Below are 17,633 nucleotides of genomic sequence, written 5' to 3' on the forward strand. Positions count from 1 at the left end.
GGGCCTGAGGTTTTGGTTAAAGAATATATTCATGGCTTATGCAGCAGCCTGCAGGCTGTGCACACAACTCTCAACTTTGACCCAGCTCAGCTGCCGGCCTTGTGCCTCCTGCCTACGTCACAATCTGCGCATCACGAGGGGCGGCACTCGTCCTTCCCCCCCATCCCTGACCACCGTGCATCCTGGGAGCTGTAGTTTGCAAGCGGAAGTTCCGCCGGGATAGCGCGCGGGCCCTGTCAGCGGGCGGGACTACACAACCCACAATGCCCCCCCCCCGCCGCGGCAGTGCGGCTGCGCGGTTGCCGTCCTCGCCTCCCTCTCCCTTTCCCATCTTGTTCCCTCACTCACTGATGTGACTGACGCCGGGACAGACGCATTCTTCATGGGATTTTCCCGATTTTTCCTCTGATTACATCTTCCTGGGGCCGCACACAGATCTCAGTTTTGTTTTTGAAGGCTCTCACACACAGAGGGGTTGTCTCTTGCCGTGGAGTCACCCCCGTCCATGGCTTCTTTGTCCGGCTGCAGTGGCGGCGCCTCCAGCCACTCGGGCAGCTTCTAGTTTCAATATTGTTTTTTTTTCCCCAAGAGAAGAATTAATTCGGTTAAAAACTATCTGGACATTCCTGTGGGATCTGTTGCGCCGCGTCAATAATTTCTAACCTTGGTTTGAATATAAATTTGTGTACCATAATTTTTTTTTTTGATTTTTGGAAGGGTTTTCTTTTAATTATACAGGGAAGTTTTTTTTTTAAATTGTGTATGTGTGGGGTTGTGATATGGTGCTCGAAAGAAATCTGCAAGAGGATTTTAACCGTTTGTCTTGACGGCGACGGTGGGATTTGGGTCCTGTTAAGTCATTAGGGGACTGAGTGTAAGTGTATGTGTGTGTGTGTTGTGTGTTTTTCACACACACATATACATATATATATAAAAGAAGGAAGCGAGTGACCGAGTTGCTGCATTGCAGCCCCCTTTGGAATATTATCTGTACAATGGCGACTCCCAGCTACAGCAACAACTCCAGCAGCTCGGCACAGCAGCAACAGAGTCAGCAACAAAACACAACCACCTGCATGCAGGGTAAGCCATCACACGGCACTCTTGTGTAATGCTATTTGTAATGAATAATGTAGATTTCCTTCTTATTGCCTTTCTGTTTTGGAGGGTGTTAATACCTTGGTAAACTGGCAGCTCCAGGCAGCCTCTTCATTGTGCATAGAGATATAAGGTGTGGATGTGGGTTAGGTGGCTTTAATTTTACTGTTCTTATGTTATCATTCATGAAATCATATGTGGAAGCAAATTTTATGTCGGCAATAATTGCAAAATTATAGTTTGCCGATGTGTACAACACGTCTTGTTTTCCTCAACTTTTCATTGTCATCCATCCTGCTTTTCCTTTTACTCAAATAAATTATAAATTAAGATAATTGTGCTTAAATGATGCCTATTGCACTCCTCAATAATAAGTGTTATAAACATTGAATTACTTTGAAATGTTAGTTTGAGTGCAGAACTCGGGATAATCGTGTTATGTTTGAGCTACTTCCACATTTCTGTTTCTTTGGTTAAAAATTAAAAAAAAAACACAAAATTAAATTTTAAAATGTAGTAATCGCTGGAAAATTTATATGGTTATTTTTCCTCGGCTACTGTAAAACAATGTTTGTTTTGCTGAAGTAAGGTTACACTTAGTTATCAGAAAATAGTTATTTCTACCTGATATGGTTTACTTTTCAGTTCCATTTTAATTTCCTCTAAAATGATACAGCATTTGCACTCTGGGATTCCTCAGTGTAAAAAGATGGCCTTTACAACCAACAATGCCCCTAGACCATTATATTAAAAGCAAAATTATTCTGATTAAGCCAGATAATAAAATGACGCAGACAGATATGATAACCCATTTATCAGATCTATTAATATGTAGACTAACATCTAAGTACTTGGTTTAAACTTTGTTATAATATTCAGCATAATTGGTTGTTTATAATTTGGTAGCTAGTAGAATGTTAGATAAAAGACTGGTATTTTTTCCTGGCACTGGTCAAAAATGACACAACTAAAGGAATGTATTCTTTCACCCATTTTGATTTATTAATCTCTCAACTATGTCATGGTGCCACCAGGAGAATCAACATGCTACATACATTGCAGAAATAACACTGGTAAAAATGTTTAGGCAGTACAAATACCTGTTTGCAAGTTGGAAGGCAGTAGAATTTAGTTGTGTTATTATTGAACTGTTGAAGTTTGCTGTTGTGGTTCATCAGAGTTCTTAATTAATTGAGTAATTTGCAATTAATAACATTAAGTCAACCATCCATTCGTTTGGTTCACCTATGAAGCTTTGCTTCCCGTTTCCTCCTGTGGTGTCCGTGTGCTCCATAGGGTGGGTTGTATGCAGCCGGCCTATTTTTAGGTTCCAGAAAGCCAGTTTGGTGCTCTTCATAGATTTTCTGCTTTTCTCCCAGAGGTACTTGTGTCATCATTCCCAAACAGTGCTGTTTGGTATAAACATGTAACTGGGAGATGGATATATTGTCACAGGCTTTTCACAACTGAGCCCAATTCTTTCATGGAATCGTACAGCAGGAAAATGGGCCCTTTCAGCCCAATTTATCCATGCTGACCATGATTTTTATCCTAGACAAATCTCATTTTCCACTCATAGGCCCTTATCCCTCTAGTATTATTCAAACTCCATTTAAACATTTAAGGGGCTGTCCCACTTAGGCGACCTAATTGGCGAGTTTAGAAGAGTTTGAAAAAATGACACGTTGAAGACCTCCATCGACTTTGTAGAAGACCTCCTTCGACCTACTTCGACTATGTTGAAGACCAGCTTCTACTAGCTACAACTAACTTCAGGAAAATTGGACACCGAATAGTGGAGCGTGAAGACGACCTCCCTTCGACTATGATGAAGACTAACTACGACTACCCTCGATTACCTACAACTAACATGCCGACCTACTACGACTAAGCCTACGCGTAAAAAAGTATCAATTTTTTTCCATGGCGACCCTTTTTCACTCGCGAGCATTTTTTAACATATGGAACAAAATGCTGCGACCTAGCTGAGGCATCGAGTAGGCGGATACCACTCTCGAGCATGAAATAGAGTTACGAAGACCTCGTACGACCTCGTGTCGACGCTGCTGCGAGTATGAGTCGAGGGCAAACTCGCTAGAACTCGTGGATTAGGTCGCCTAAGTGGGGCAGGCCCTTAAAATTGTATCCATCTTTTGCAGCTTGCTCCAGATTTTCACTGCTTTTTGTGGGGATTCATTTCTCATATCTTTACAATCCCCCCCACCCTCCACCTCAAAACCAGGGCTGTCCTGGGGGAAGGATTCCAACCATCTGTTCAAAATTTTATTTAAAATTTTAAGGTCCGCACTCTTTCCAGTGAGAATAAACCCAATCTTTCCATTATAGAATGTCAAATTTAGTGTTGACAAGCACATAACTTGCACGAGATTTAGATGTTGATAAAATGATTTGTAAAGAAAATGTTTCAGAACTATTATTTTGCTACATAGTAAACTACACAGCAAAGAAATATTTTCGTATTCATCCGATTGTCAAATATGCTGTCATTTTAATTGTTTTTGGTGTCTGAAGGATATTTATTGAAAATTATTTAAAGTGAGGGATTTTTATTTGCTTAGTCTAATAATATTTCTGTAAATTTTGCATTTTTTTTGATAGCATAAACTTAGTTCTTAATTTGTTCTGTTAAAATTCATTGTGGTAAAAAAAAAGCCATAATTTGTACAGCACCCAAGTGAATGGTATCCGTCATAACATTGAATATTAGCAAAGATATGCAAACCTATTAAACCATATCAGGTTCTATAAGTATATGAATCTCTTGGATTGTACCATGGTGATGTTAGTTTCTGCATCCACTTGAGAGATTTATGTTTTTACTCTTTTCCATCCCAACCCAATCCTCGGTCTATTTTTGAACATCTGAATATAGACTATTTGCTTTTATGGTGGTCTAGTTCCTAAATTAACTGAGTGTTACATAGAAATGAACTGAATTGGTTGGCATCTCTGATATGGATCTTTGATAGCCAAGGAGGATAATTTACTCGGGACCTTTGGATTACGACAGACTCGAACAGTTTAGACTTTTATTTTCTATGGGGCACTCGTGCAGCTGCCAGTTTCCATCAATTGATTAACTGCTCCCCACCTTAAAGATCTGATGTTAGGGTCTGCAGTCTTGTCCTGATCTATCTACTGCAGAATTATTCGCTGCTTTAGCATGCTGCAGTTCCACTTTGTAATTCGCCATATTATCATCTCATTTAGATGCACATCTAATGTTGCTCTGACGCACTCAACATGTTGAAATCTTCCAGGAAGTTAAAAGGTCACCTGAAATATTCAGCTTGAGTGTGAGAGAGTGAAGGAAATACTGGGTCATAAAATTGTTGACTGAGGTGCAATACAACTCTGGCGATACAGATGGTCCACTATGCCCCAGCTCCAATGTGCATTAGGATAATCACATTGCACAATTTCAAGAAATCCCAAAGCAAAGTGAATTTTTGGGATCTTTTGCATCCATCATAACGGCCAGATGTGTAATCAAATCAAGATCACAAACGAAAGACACGGTCCCTGATAGTGTAAACCCCAACAAAGCAAAACAGCAGTGTCACTGCTCAATGAATGTTCTCAAATCTCCAAAGGGGATTAGGGCACACAGTTTACAAACTCAAACACAAGAGTGTTGTCTAGTGTGCTGCAACTGACACAGCTGCAGCTAGTGGCAGTTCCACAACATACAGTACTGAGTTTTCTCATGAAGATGCGATATGGTCTCCACAGGGACACGCAGATGCATCTGTGACAGATAAGATTGGCGAGGACAAGGTCAACTAGGTTAAACAACTTAGTGGGGCAGCAACAAGCAATATTGATGCTTCATGCAGGCACACGTGGGCTAGACCCAATAATGACACCTTAAAATGAAGCTGAGCTTTAATACAATCCAATAGCTTCCTGAGTTCATTTTACTGCAGCTACATTTTAATGCAGATTTTAATTGAAATTGGAGTCTGGTTAAAATTAAGGGCCATTCCTAAAACACGTTAAAGCACCAAAGCTTGCAGCAATCCCTATGGTAATTTTACAAATGCTAACTGAAATTAGTAAATTGGATATACCACAGATAATATGAGTAGATGGTACCCTGAACTGACTAATATCTGTTTGAGGAGCTGCAAAATGTTTCCTCCGTTATATCAACTGGACTTCACCAAGAGACTAGCCACTGGACTTAATAGATGATCGAGGCACAAAGATAAAACAGCAATTGCAGACTTCCTTGACATGTATTGATGTTCCTCAGCCTACATGCTGATAATTAGGTTATTCGGCCCACCCAGTCCATTCTGCCATTCAATCTCCCTCCTAACTCCATTCTCCTGTCTTCTCCCCATAACCCCTGACACCCGTACTAATCAAGAATATAGTTATCTCTGCCTTAGAAATATCCATTCTTTACTTCCACAGCCTTCTGTGGCAAATAATTCCACAGATTCACCACCCTCTAACTAAAGAAATGTCTCCTCATCTCTTCCTAAAGGAATGTCCTTTAATTCTGTGGCTACGACATCTAGTCCTAGACTTTCCCACTAGTGGAAACATCCTCTCCACATCCACTCTATCCAAACCTTCCACTATTCGTTATGTTTCAATGAGGTCCTCCCTCATCCTTCTACATTCCAGCGAGTACAGCAAGTGGAATCAAGGGGTATGGGGAGAAGGTTACTGATTGTGGATCATCAGCCATGATCAGAATGAATGGCGGTGCTGGATCGAAGGGCCAAATGGCCTCCTTCTGCACCTATTTTCTATGTTACAGGCCCAGTACTGTCAAACGCTCATATGTTAACCCACTCTTTCTTGGACAGTGATTTATGTTGACAAAATCAGATGGATGTTGATAATTGATGTTCAGTGTTGCCATTTATTGTCCTTCTGCTTTCCCCTGAACTGTGAAGATAAGCAAGGCCAGTTCCATTTCGTGTCCTCTTTTTGCCCTCCTGATTGCTTAAGTGTACTCTTGAACGGTTTATAGCGTTTAGATATATTTTTGAAAATTGGCTCTTGGACAACGGAGTCCAATGATTACCATACACTAGATCTGTCATATACATTAAGGATAACTTCAGAAGCCAATCAACCTACAAACATTCACAACTTTGGAATGTGGGAGGAAACCAGAGCACCCAGAGAAAACCCACGCAGTCACCGAGATAACATACACATTTTGTACAGACGGCAACCGTAGCCAGGATCGAATCCGGATCTCTGGTGCTTGTAAGATAGCAACACTATCATTGCACCACTGTGCTACCCTCAAACGCGCGGAGGTGATTCGCTTGATCCTGACTCCTAAATCTGATACATGCTGCCTCCTTTTTCCTGACCAGACCGTCAACATTTCTTGTCATCCAATGTTTTCTAAATCTGCCAGCCTTGCCCTTTACCCTAACAGGTGAATGCTACCTCTGTACTATTGCTACCTCACTTTAGAAAGCCTCCTTACTTGTCAGCTGCCCAATTGCATACAAACATTCTCCCAATGACCTCTGCAAGTTTATGCTAATACCTCAAATCAACTTTACCCCAAATTAGAACTGTGTGTACCAGTCCTCTCCACCATAACTTCTTGTGCTAATGTGCTAATCTTGTGCTAATTATTTGAGCAGATCTAACTCCACTTTCCTTTTTGAAGTCAAATCTAAAGAACATAATGTTAGGGCAGTGAACAGCAGTGTGCTTAATCAGTTATTAGTGCCTTCCCTTATGATTGATCCTTATGCACAGTTAGTTGCTTTATCTTGTGATTCAGCTGACAGATGACTCTATTTATTTTATTCCCAGTATTGTATTCAGAGGTTTAAACAAAAATGATTCTGTTCAAGAAATTTTGGGAGCTAGTTAGGAATTTTATTTTACCAACAGGCTTATTGGCTCAGGTTGGATTATTCTCTAGGTTTAAATTTGCAGTATAAGATTATTTTTACAGAAGCTGTGTACATGGTATGGATGTTCACAAATTCTCATTTGAGTTGACCTTTTGTAATATGATTTTTCAAAAATTTTCAACTCCAAAATACGGTACCATTTTATTTTATATAATTTTAATGTTTTTTCTTTATGTTTAAACGTGATAGATTCAATGAACAAAGTGAGACGAATCGTGCAGAAATATGTCATTATGATTTTACATTGCATTGATCTTGGGCTCATTTTAGCGTGTGTGTGTGTGTGCGCGCAGACGGGGAAATTTTGACTTTTTCAGTGTAGATTCACCTTATGATTTTCGAAATCCACTCCTCTGTAAAAATGATTAATTTTTCCCCCAAGATATTTACTAAAATTCATCACCAAACTCGCGTTTAAAAAAAAAAAAAAAAAGTCTCTGGCCAGCAGCTGATGTCACAATCCCTTTGCTGCTTGCCACCAGCAGAGCAGCCAGTTCAGCCAGTTCTGCTTCCCTTCCTCTTCCCCCCCCCCCCCCCCCCCCCCCCCCCCCACCTCTTTCCCCATGACCACTAGATAGAGTTTAAAACCATGTCCCAAGGAATGAGTTGTAAAGGCTGATGAGGATAATGAATGGGTTAAATGCAGATATGGAAGTTATTTCTGGCATCCCAATAGGAAGATAAAATGACCTGTGGTATTTTAGTCATGTTATTCTGATGTCTTTCTCAGCTTATGACACTCCTGGTCCTTTATTTTTGATAGTTAGTCTTTCTAACTTTCTACTATGATGTAACCAACAAATTGTCTTCTGAATGGGACTTGTGTAAAGTTATCTTTTGTCAATCTCAAATACATTGCTCTATAATCGAATAGAATGAACTCTGTAGGCAAGACTGTAGTTCTAAGTCGTAGAATGTATTGTGATGGCAGTGCTTGGCTAAGACCTGAAAGAGTAAAAAAAAAATTGGGAAATTCACGCAAAGATATTTGGATATTAAATTGATGTTTATTTTTGAGTCAGTTTAAATATTTCCCTCCATATTTCTCAACTCTTGTGAAGATTCTCTACAAGCTGCATTCCTCTTGCGTGTCTATCAAACTGTTGTTTGTATAAACACAAACAATGAAGAGCTTTCATGTGATTGTCTGATTTTATTTTCCTTGTATCCCTCGTATGCTTGACAGAATGGAAATCACAGGAGCGGTGACTATTTTAGTTGGCTTCTCCAGCTTAGTTTTGTGCAGGCACAGAAGGTGGTACATAGCCTTGGGGTCGGCTGTCAGAGACCAGAAATCAATTTTGAGAGTTATGTGCAGTCTTTCTAATTTCAACTACTGCCGTTTTCACAAGTGCTTCTGAAATGCAGTTTCTTAACCCTGACCTATTAAATTCCTGATGGTTACATAATCAATAAACACATTCCAGTACTTTATCCAAGAGACTATTATTTATTTATGAGCTATCGCAAGGTGTCTTGACATGCAACTGAACCACCGAACATACAACAACTAAACCTGACTTTGACCTTGCCTGGAATGATAATCACTACAACCAAAATGCATGGTTGCTGACTTAATTTTAGAACTTAAAATCAATGAGATCAACTGAAAGCACAGTGAATCAAACGGGGAATTTCTCCTATCTATGCAGCATTTGTAAAATTCATGTATTACAATAGAGCATAGTTTTATTACCTGTCAGGTGCCAATTGCTCTAAATCCAGGTGAGACGACAGTTATACAATTTGTATGACAATTTCTAAAGTAATGCCTTGCTTATTTAAAAAAAATTGATCTACAATTAGGTGAAAGTATTCTGACAGCATGGGGATTATGCAAATCAATTAATGGCACTGTATCTGGATTGCAAGTCCTTTATATGAAAGAATTATCTAGTAAATGCAGTGCCTTGTTTAAAGGAAGGTTTTCTTTAATGACAAATATTTTGAAAGCTAACTACCATCTAGAACGCTGATGTCTGAAAGTGTTGTGGTCTGGATCTGTGTCGAAGGGCATGTACAATTTTCAAGAATCGGAAGAATTAGGAATTTTTAATGTGGATTATGGGATTTGTATAAACTGAATGTTAGCGTAGGACTCACTGTTGCGTGAATTGTTCATCGGGACAAAAAAAGTATACATTTCAAAATTCCATGCCAGAAAGAGTTGATGCCATAAAGAGTATGTAGCATTATAGGTTAGCTTATAAAGACCAGAGAGACTGGGTTGTGAAAGGTTTGGAGAACCAGTAACTGAGAGAAAACAAAAAACTGCAGTTGCTGAAATCTGAAACAAAAAACGAATTGCTGGAAACTCCTCCCTAGCTCAGAAAACTGTAAAGCCTTTGTTTTTCCTACAGTTCCGAGACAGGATTATTGATCCAAAGTGTTAAATAATTTCTTGCCATTGCTGCTTGATAGATTGAGTTCTGCCAACATTTCTAATTTTGTTTTGCAACTAGGAGAAGATTAATTTTTAAAAATCATATACCAGGCCATAAAGGAAAAAATAAATGCAGATGACTAATGCGGTAAAATTGTTGCATGCATGCTCCCAGTGAAAGGGATGGTGGAAAAAACTCTTGTGTTGATTCTGATGCACTGTATGTGAGTGTGTCACAATGTGTGCAGATTGTGTTTAGGCTGATTAAATTTAACCTGTGCCTTTCATTGAGAAAGTTAGGTTTGGCCATTCTGGTAGAGGATTCTCTGACAAGCTGCATTCTGCGCAAGGTGAATAAGCTACTGACGTTGATTCCCTTTGACTTTAAATCTATTTGTTTTGGACAGTGAAAAATGTACTTGCAGTTCTGGGAGAAACAGTGGTTTCTAATGTTTTAACCATTTAGACAATCTGCCATTTGGCTGAAAGTGACCAGTAGGTAACAGGGTACAGCCTTTGAACATCCTTGGAATTTCCGTACTACAGCAAGTTTACAGAGAGGACTGGGCCATCATTTGACTCGATACATAGTCTCGATGGACATGTATTTATATTGGTTTACCATCAAGACTATTTTCAGAGAAAGATTTTTTTAAAGTAGATTGATGATCTTTGCCAGTTTTAAGAACAGAACCCTCAAGTAGAATTTCAGCTGCCCATCTGATTTCACGGATGCATTCAACTCTTGAAATTAGCAGTTTAAAAAATGTTAATTGTTACCTAAGCATTTTTGTACAAACAATTCGGGCATTCTTTCCACTTTGAACTACATCATTGAGCCTCTGCTTAAAGAAAACCAAACATGCTATCATAAGCTGCAAGAAACGACAGGGAAAAATGAAAGGGATCTCCTTCCCATTCCGAATCCGACCTTTCGATCCTGGGGCTCCTCCAAGGATCCACCGGAAATTGGAGGAGCAGCACCTCATATTCCGCTTGGGCAGTTTACATCCCAACGGCATGAACATTGACTTCTCCAATTTCCAAAAGCCCTTATTGTCTCCTCCTCTCCTTAGCTCTCCCTCAGCCCTCTGGCTCCTCCTCTTCCTTTTTTCGTTTTAGATCATGTAAAGCTTAGGAGAAAATTAAATATTTGGAAACTGACAATTTATTTTCTCAGTACTTTGCTGGAGCATTTCATGTTGACTTCAATAAGAATTTTCAATCTTGAGCTTCTTGAAAGATAAGACCTCTTTTCAACTAGATTTTGCAAAGGGCATTATTTTCCAAAACTACATGCAGGTTTTACATAATGTTCGTGGATCTGCATGTTTAAATTGGGTTGATTTACTCTGTAAACTTGCTGATTGAGCTAGAGTTAAACTGTGTAATTGTACCCTTGCTTCATCATCATCATAACTTACATTAATATTCATCTTTATCACAGAAAATGTCTTGTGGTACTTCAGAAACATGAGGAAATGTGATGAACTCCAAAGCGGCAATTTAGCTGAGTTAATAAAAGCTGAGATGCTTCAAATAACTATAGATTAATTTTGTTGTATCTCAGCAAGAATGGACTGACTTAAAAAAATTTAAGAAAATTTCTTTTAAAATAATTTAATGATGGCTAGAAACAAGCCAAAGATGAGGAAGAATTTTCCAGAAAACGGTTTCTGATTACATGCAGGCCAATGCTGGGAAGAGGAGAGTTGGGTGGATGGTAAGTGAATGAGGTTGGGTGAGTGAGGTCAAAATGATTTATGTAAAGATCATTCAACGGACCAAGTTTATAGTGGAGCCAATGTACAGACTACGGCAGATGATTTTACAGTGCATAAGTTTGTATTTATGATGGCTGGTGGGGTGAACGCATTGAACAATAACAAAAACCTAAATTTTGGGCTTCATAGTGACATTTTGGACAAGTTTATCGATTAATTAATCAAAATGATCTTAGCTGTCTTGCTGTTTGGTTTGCTTATGAATAAAAAATACTATGTAATTAAGAAGCTTATAGCAGATCTTATAAAACTCATAATGACTTTGCAATCAAGGTTTGTAAAAATGTAAATTGCACTTTGACGTTATAATGTTCTTGCTGTGGATTTGCATTTCCATCTACCATAAATGTGGCCCAAGGCCATGGAGATTTTCCACGGTTTGGCAATATCCATCTTTAAAAGCATGTTGCATCATCCCATCATGTGAGTCTCCTAATCTCTATGTTGTGCAGTGTTCCCTCAGTACCATTTAATTGTGGAGCATTTTGCTTGAGATGCAATTAACTTGTTAATTTGTCCAGTGAAGGAAGTTTCCTTTGTTTTTTCTGTATACAGCTGCAATGATGAAAAAGTAGGTATCCTGTTTGTCTCCCTTGGAAGGTAATGGTGTCCCATCTATTACATGTTTTTATATTTTACTGTTTTAACAGAATTGAAACACAGGAATCTCAAACAGAAGCCCTTCCTCAGTCCAGACCAAGAACCTGAGGGGAGGCGGGTGGGAAAGTTGGTTTGTGGAGGAGAACTTCATTCCAAAAATGAGGACTACTGCACTTTTGGTAAATGACCTGCATTATCTTATCGCTTATTGATCTTATGTAAGGTCACTGAATCTCTCAAGTGATTGATTCATGACAGGATGTGACTAAATGGGAGTTCTAATAGAGGAAAAAAAAACTGTAACTCTGCATTTTAATTAATGGATAAGTACAAATATGAAAACTAGTGGATGGAGTAAATGGCAATAAACATGTAGTCATATTCCTCTCAATCATCTATAAATGATTTAATGCACAGTGGGGAACAAGTTATTTATATTTTAATGTTGCAAGTTTTTGATTTTTGGAAGGAACCAATGAGACAAGTATCAGAATTTTCAGGTTTAACTTTTGAAATGAAATATAGAAACAAAAAAAATAGGTGCAGGAGTTGGCCATTTGGCCCTTCGAGCCAGCACTGCCATTCAATGTGATCATGGCTGATCATCCACAATCAGTACCCCGTTCTTGCCTTCTCCCCATATCCCTTGATTCCGCTAGCCCGGAAGAGCTCTATCTAACTCTCTTTTGATTGCATCCAGTGAATCGACCTAACTGCCTTCTGAGGCAGAGAATTCCACAAATTCACAACTCTCTGGGTGAAAAAGTTTATCATCTCAGTTCTAAATGGCCCATCCCTTAATTCTTAAACTGTGACCCCTGGTTCTAGACTCCCCCAACATCGGGAACATGTTTCCTGCATCTAGCTTGTCCAATCGCTTAAGATCCCCTCTCATCCTTCTAAATTCCAGTGAATACAAGCCCAGTCGTTCCATTCTTTCATGGTAGTTGGGATAAAAGAGGAAGGAATCCTTGATGCTTGGAGATCACTTAATTAATTAAAAAATATCATTGCAACTCTTCTCGTGGTAGGGGTATTAAGTTTGAAACTACATAAAGGGAAGATGCATTAGTTCTGAATATAATAAGTTTTGAGCTTGTATAAGTGTGATTTTGTCAGAGAAATTTAAATGTACATTTATTAATGTTAACATATGTGACAAAAACATTTAAATTACTTATTGAATGTTGGTATTTGTTTTGCGAGCGATGTCATGATTGAAAACGGAAGTGATGTTACAGTTATATAGACAAAAATACTCTGATTATATTCCACTTAAAGCAGTGCTTCAGTTTTGCCATATTGTTTGAATGCTTCAGTGACAACTATGTTTAATTTCTTTGGGCACAAAGATGGGAGTCAAATCCAAAAATGTAAATGAAGGTTAGGTAGGTTTACAAATATATTTATTCTGCAATAGGTTTTGTTCTTTCTTGTCAATCTAAAGTCGTAGGAGACGCCACCGCAGGAGTATCTCATTTGTTGTGGCAATGGCTAGTTCCTAAATGTCAAATGTCGGTTTAATGTTGGTGTGAAATGAAAAACCTAATGATGGAAATGTATCTTAAGCACTGTTCTGATGAATCCATATATAGTTCATTTACTTTTTAAGGGCAATACTAACATTGAATTTAAATTTCCTCGCACTGCATTAGCATTGGCAGTAATGTATCAACCTACTGTATCAACTGAAGCCATTTATTACTATTAACAAAGTATCAGTACTCCAACTAAACTAGACATGGTGAAAGGAAAGCCAGAATTTAAATTGAGAACATGTGATTGAAAGTCTTCCTTTTCCTGTAGCAGCTGTTTATGCTTGTAATTGATGCATCACACTTGCAGTTGTTGACAATGATTTTGTTCCTTGCTACTTGGTTGTGAAATATTTCTAGTTTGTTTACTCTGCACTTGACATACCTGTCAGGTGACGGGCATAAGAATTTCATTGTTTTATTTTGGGAGATACGACAATAAACACTCTTGATGCTCTCTATTTTAAGAATATTAAAATGTTATCTATTTTATGAGCTCTTTTTTTAAAAATGTGATTGATTTTGTAAGATGTTATGTGGTTGTCCTATTGGAATACATGAAAGCATGAAATTGTCAGTGTCAGAGATACTGATTTTGGCAATATCAAAACTGGACATATTTTGATTTGTGTGGATTGACATTCTACTTTATAAAATGCAGTGACTATGTTAAGGTTGGTGTTTTTTAGATCAGAATTTCATGCAATTTTTAAATTGACCAACTTTACAGTAACCTGTAAATCAAGAATGAAGATTGGAAATATTGGGAAAAGTTCATCACTTTGATTTTTTTTAAAACGGGGTTTAATATGTATTTCAGACTTTTCCTGAAAATGAATTGAATATTCACTTGTCTGAAATTAAATACTAGTTAGTTTGGCCTGTGTGACATGACATTATTCCAGACTACAGATTGTACATCCTGTCTAAATGTCTACTTGAATTTGGGCTGCTTCAAATAAGACAATTCTATTCAAAGCAATTTAAAAAAATTATATATATAATGGTATTGGTTGCTGACTCCAAGATGATACTGGCTCTGCACGTTTCTTCAGATTTTTTTAGTAATTGCTTCAATTGTAAAATAACTGAATAAAGTGTTTCAGTTGTCATAAATGTGCACAAAAATATAGTGAAGTCAATCAACTGTTCAAGGTAGATGGAATGAGGTAGGAGTTGGCTATCTTAATATGGTGACCTAAATTATATAACTTGCATTATGGTGCAACCAATGTTTGAAGCATTCAGCATAATTTTCTTCTTTTCAATTAGATCCCTATGGCAATAAAACCTAGTACTTAAAATACTTTGGTCACAGCCATATTAGCCCATCTATCTACTGTGTGATGTATATATTTATTCTCTCAGATTATTTTGCTTTGCTGTCACATTTACGTTATTACTTTCAAGTTGCATGCTGTCTTTCTTTGCAGTAAAATACTATACCTTGCTTTTAACATTAGAAATATTGTCAATTCAAGAAAATTATCATTGTCTCAATTTGTTTCAGTACCACCACACTTTCTTCCTTTGCCCACAATTATTTACCACCACTCTATTGTGCATTCAATTTGAAGCTCATTCTGTAACTTTGCATGCTATAATTCCATTCATTAATGGAATGAATCGATGGCAACTGTTTGTCAGGGTTTACCGGAGCCTAGGCATAATTGCTATCGCCACCTCAAAACATTTTTCATAGGTTGGTTTAGCTAGCGTCTCCCTTTTTCATATTGTCATCTAGCCATTATTTTTGATTTTCTGTTTTATTTTGCCTGTAATACTGATATGTTTCAACCTAATTTTAAATTGGTCACTGTTCCCTTTGAAAGGCTCTTGGTGTCAACAAACTGCAGATCTATTATACTTGAATCTTTTCAAATAAAGGATTAAAGATGTGTAATATCCATTCTGCTTAGTGCATTTATAAGTATTTTTTCAACATGGAGAATTGCTGAACTTTTATTCCTCAAGTTTGATTAGTTATTGGAATAGTTCTTCCTCTTTCAAAATGATCAGGATTTCTAATCGCATCTTCCGTTCTCCATCGATCTGATTGATAGATTATTTTCCCTATCCCTACTTTCATTTGCTGCATCACCACAACCTCAGCATTTCCCTCATCCCTTCCCATCATCTTGCTCCCTCAGCACCCAGCCTGCTGCATTAAACAAAATGTGCTATGTCGGGAGTTAATCTACTGCAAACAATCAATTGGCTCAATAATTTGTGAGAGGATAAATTGAAATTAAATTTCTTCTAACAATGTAAATTTGTCGTGGGTTTATGCCATTTTATTAACACTTGCACGCAGGACTGAAGTAGGCCTCTCCACCCCTCAATCAAATCATTCTGTAAACTCCAGCAGATGGAAGCTTTGGCTTTTGCCATGATACAACCTGCCCATTCCAAGTATTAGTCGTAGAAACTTTCTCTGAACTGCTTCCAACACATAGCTTCCTTATGCTAGAAGCTTGTTAACACTGTGCACAGCACACCATACGTTGGTTCACCAATGTCAATATAACTGAAGCACAAGCTACTCTATTTGACTTTTGTAACTTCAATTGAACGCCATTGAAATACATTATAGCACCTATGGTCTATTAAAGGATATTTCTAATGAAGTGAATTTGCATCCATAATCAGAATAGTAAAGAATTAAATTGTCTTCTAGGTTTGTTAGGTTTATTATGGACTTCAAACTCGGAGATCCAACTCGCTTATGTTTAATTAAAACTGCAATATTTTTACTCTTAAAAACAGTTTCTTTATGAAGGGGGGGGGGGGGGGGGGGGGCTACATTTGCATGCAAATGTCTATTCCACTTTTGCATGGCTTTCAAGAGATTATTTTTGGTGTATTTGGTACTTTAAGAACCTGAACTACTTTAAGGATTTCAGGCTGAGTGGTGACTACACAAGTGTTGATGTTGGATAAGAATTTGAGTGGTGGCCTGGAAAATATCCAATATTGTTCAGATGGAAGTTCTATAAAATGACTCTGCATGGCTTTTTAAGTTTCTTGTTTAGCGTGGCAATTCAATACGAATTGAATTTAAAATTGTCACTTCAGGTTAATGTCAGTTTAGTGTAAATTGGTGTTGATAGTTGGCTTGGACACGAGCCAAATGGGTCTGACTGCACTATAATGATCAGCAAAGGATTTCATTTGTCATGTCACATTGTTGTGTCATTAAACTGCTGCTTAATAGTATGGGAATTGAAAATATTTGGAACATGTTAGTATTGTGATGGTGCAAGATATTGTATTTCCGTTTAGTCATTAACTTATTGTAATATGCAGGAATCATTTATGAATGAAAATAGCCTGCTGTGATTTGGCGACTGATCCCTTCTCTGTTCCAAATAATTCCAGTGGTTGTGTTTTTGTTCTAATGATAAGAATTTATGGTAAGAGGCTGCTCAGTAATCTCTCTTTAACAGGTACAGTGGTAGCTGTGGAAATTTGCTGTGTTGCAATTATTTCTAAAAAAGTTTTTGTTTTCTCTGCTTTAGGGGTTCAGCTAAGCGTCTGTGGAAAAGAGCAAAGTAAGCTCCTATTTCATGATACTGTATTCTGAAACTTATTTCTGACTCTGATAACTGGGTAGTGGGTATCTGTCTGCTGCCATTCCAACTAACAGAATGCGGGATTTTGGTCTAGCAAGTGCTTTCTTTTTACCGTGGCTTGCTTGGCCTTCTTAAATAGTGTGGTGACATGCACCGATGACCATATCTTCAGTGCAAAGTGCAAGCATAGTCTATTTCTTCTTGAAATTAGTTTTATGGTAAATTGTGTACGAGTAACAAATTGCAACTTTGTATTTTTGCTTTCTTGGCAGATGGAGATTAATTCTAAAATGTATAAATTCCAGCGTTTAAAAATTGAAACAAAGGATCATTTGTTCTATGCAGTAGAACCATGGAATTATTCCTTGTAATGTCTGTTTTAACACTTTTTTTCAAAAATACTAAAGGTCTAATCAACTAACAGTCCTAGAGAATTACATTTGTTTCATTCAGGAATGCTGGATTGGAATATGAATTGGGTGTAGCATTGATTTGTTTATTTATTTGAGATTTCCTTAACTGAACCAGTACTAGAGCTCTTAAAGTTCATGCCTGTGATCTGGAATCCAATGCAACTGAAATAATACTTGCACTGTCATTTACAAAAAAAAGTGTTCCTTCAGTGGTGGTAACAAATCCAAGCTGTTCCTTCACCCCTTGTTCCCAAGTTATAGTAGAATTAGGCCATTCAGCACATTGAGTCTACTTCACCCTTCAATCATGGCTGATCTCTGCCTCCT

At 37.8% G+C, this 17,633-nt stretch overlaps 1 protein-coding gene across 3 annotated transcripts in view; it reads left to right on the forward strand.

The window, feature by feature from the left end:
- Window positions 1–303: 303 nt before the first annotated feature.
- The window catches only part of LOC129708125 (dual specificity mitogen-activated protein kinase kinase 4-like), a 69,431-nt gene continuing 52,101 nt past the window's right edge, over window positions 304–17,633 (forward strand). The window contains exons 1-3 of one of the 3 annotated variants that reach the window (XM_055653697.1): window positions 304–1,083; window positions 11,837–11,965; window positions 16,840–16,872. In XM_055653697.1, coding sequence (XP_055509672.1) covers window positions 996–1,083; window positions 11,837–11,965; window positions 16,840–16,872 — 250 coding nt within the window. In that variant the 5' untranslated portion in view covers window positions 304–995. The remainder of the gene's footprint in view (window positions 1,084–11,836; window positions 11,966–16,839; window positions 16,873–17,633) is intronic. The other 2 variants (XM_055653699.1, XM_055653700.1) reach the window with 2 other exon arrangements.

Source organism: Leucoraja erinacea, chromosome 23 (genome assembly GCF_028641065.1).
Source record: "Leucoraja erinacea ecotype New England chromosome 23, Leri_hhj_1, whole genome shotgun sequence".
NCBI classification, from domain to species: domain Eukaryota; kingdom Metazoa; phylum Chordata; class Chondrichthyes; order Rajiformes; family Rajidae; genus Leucoraja; species Leucoraja erinaceus.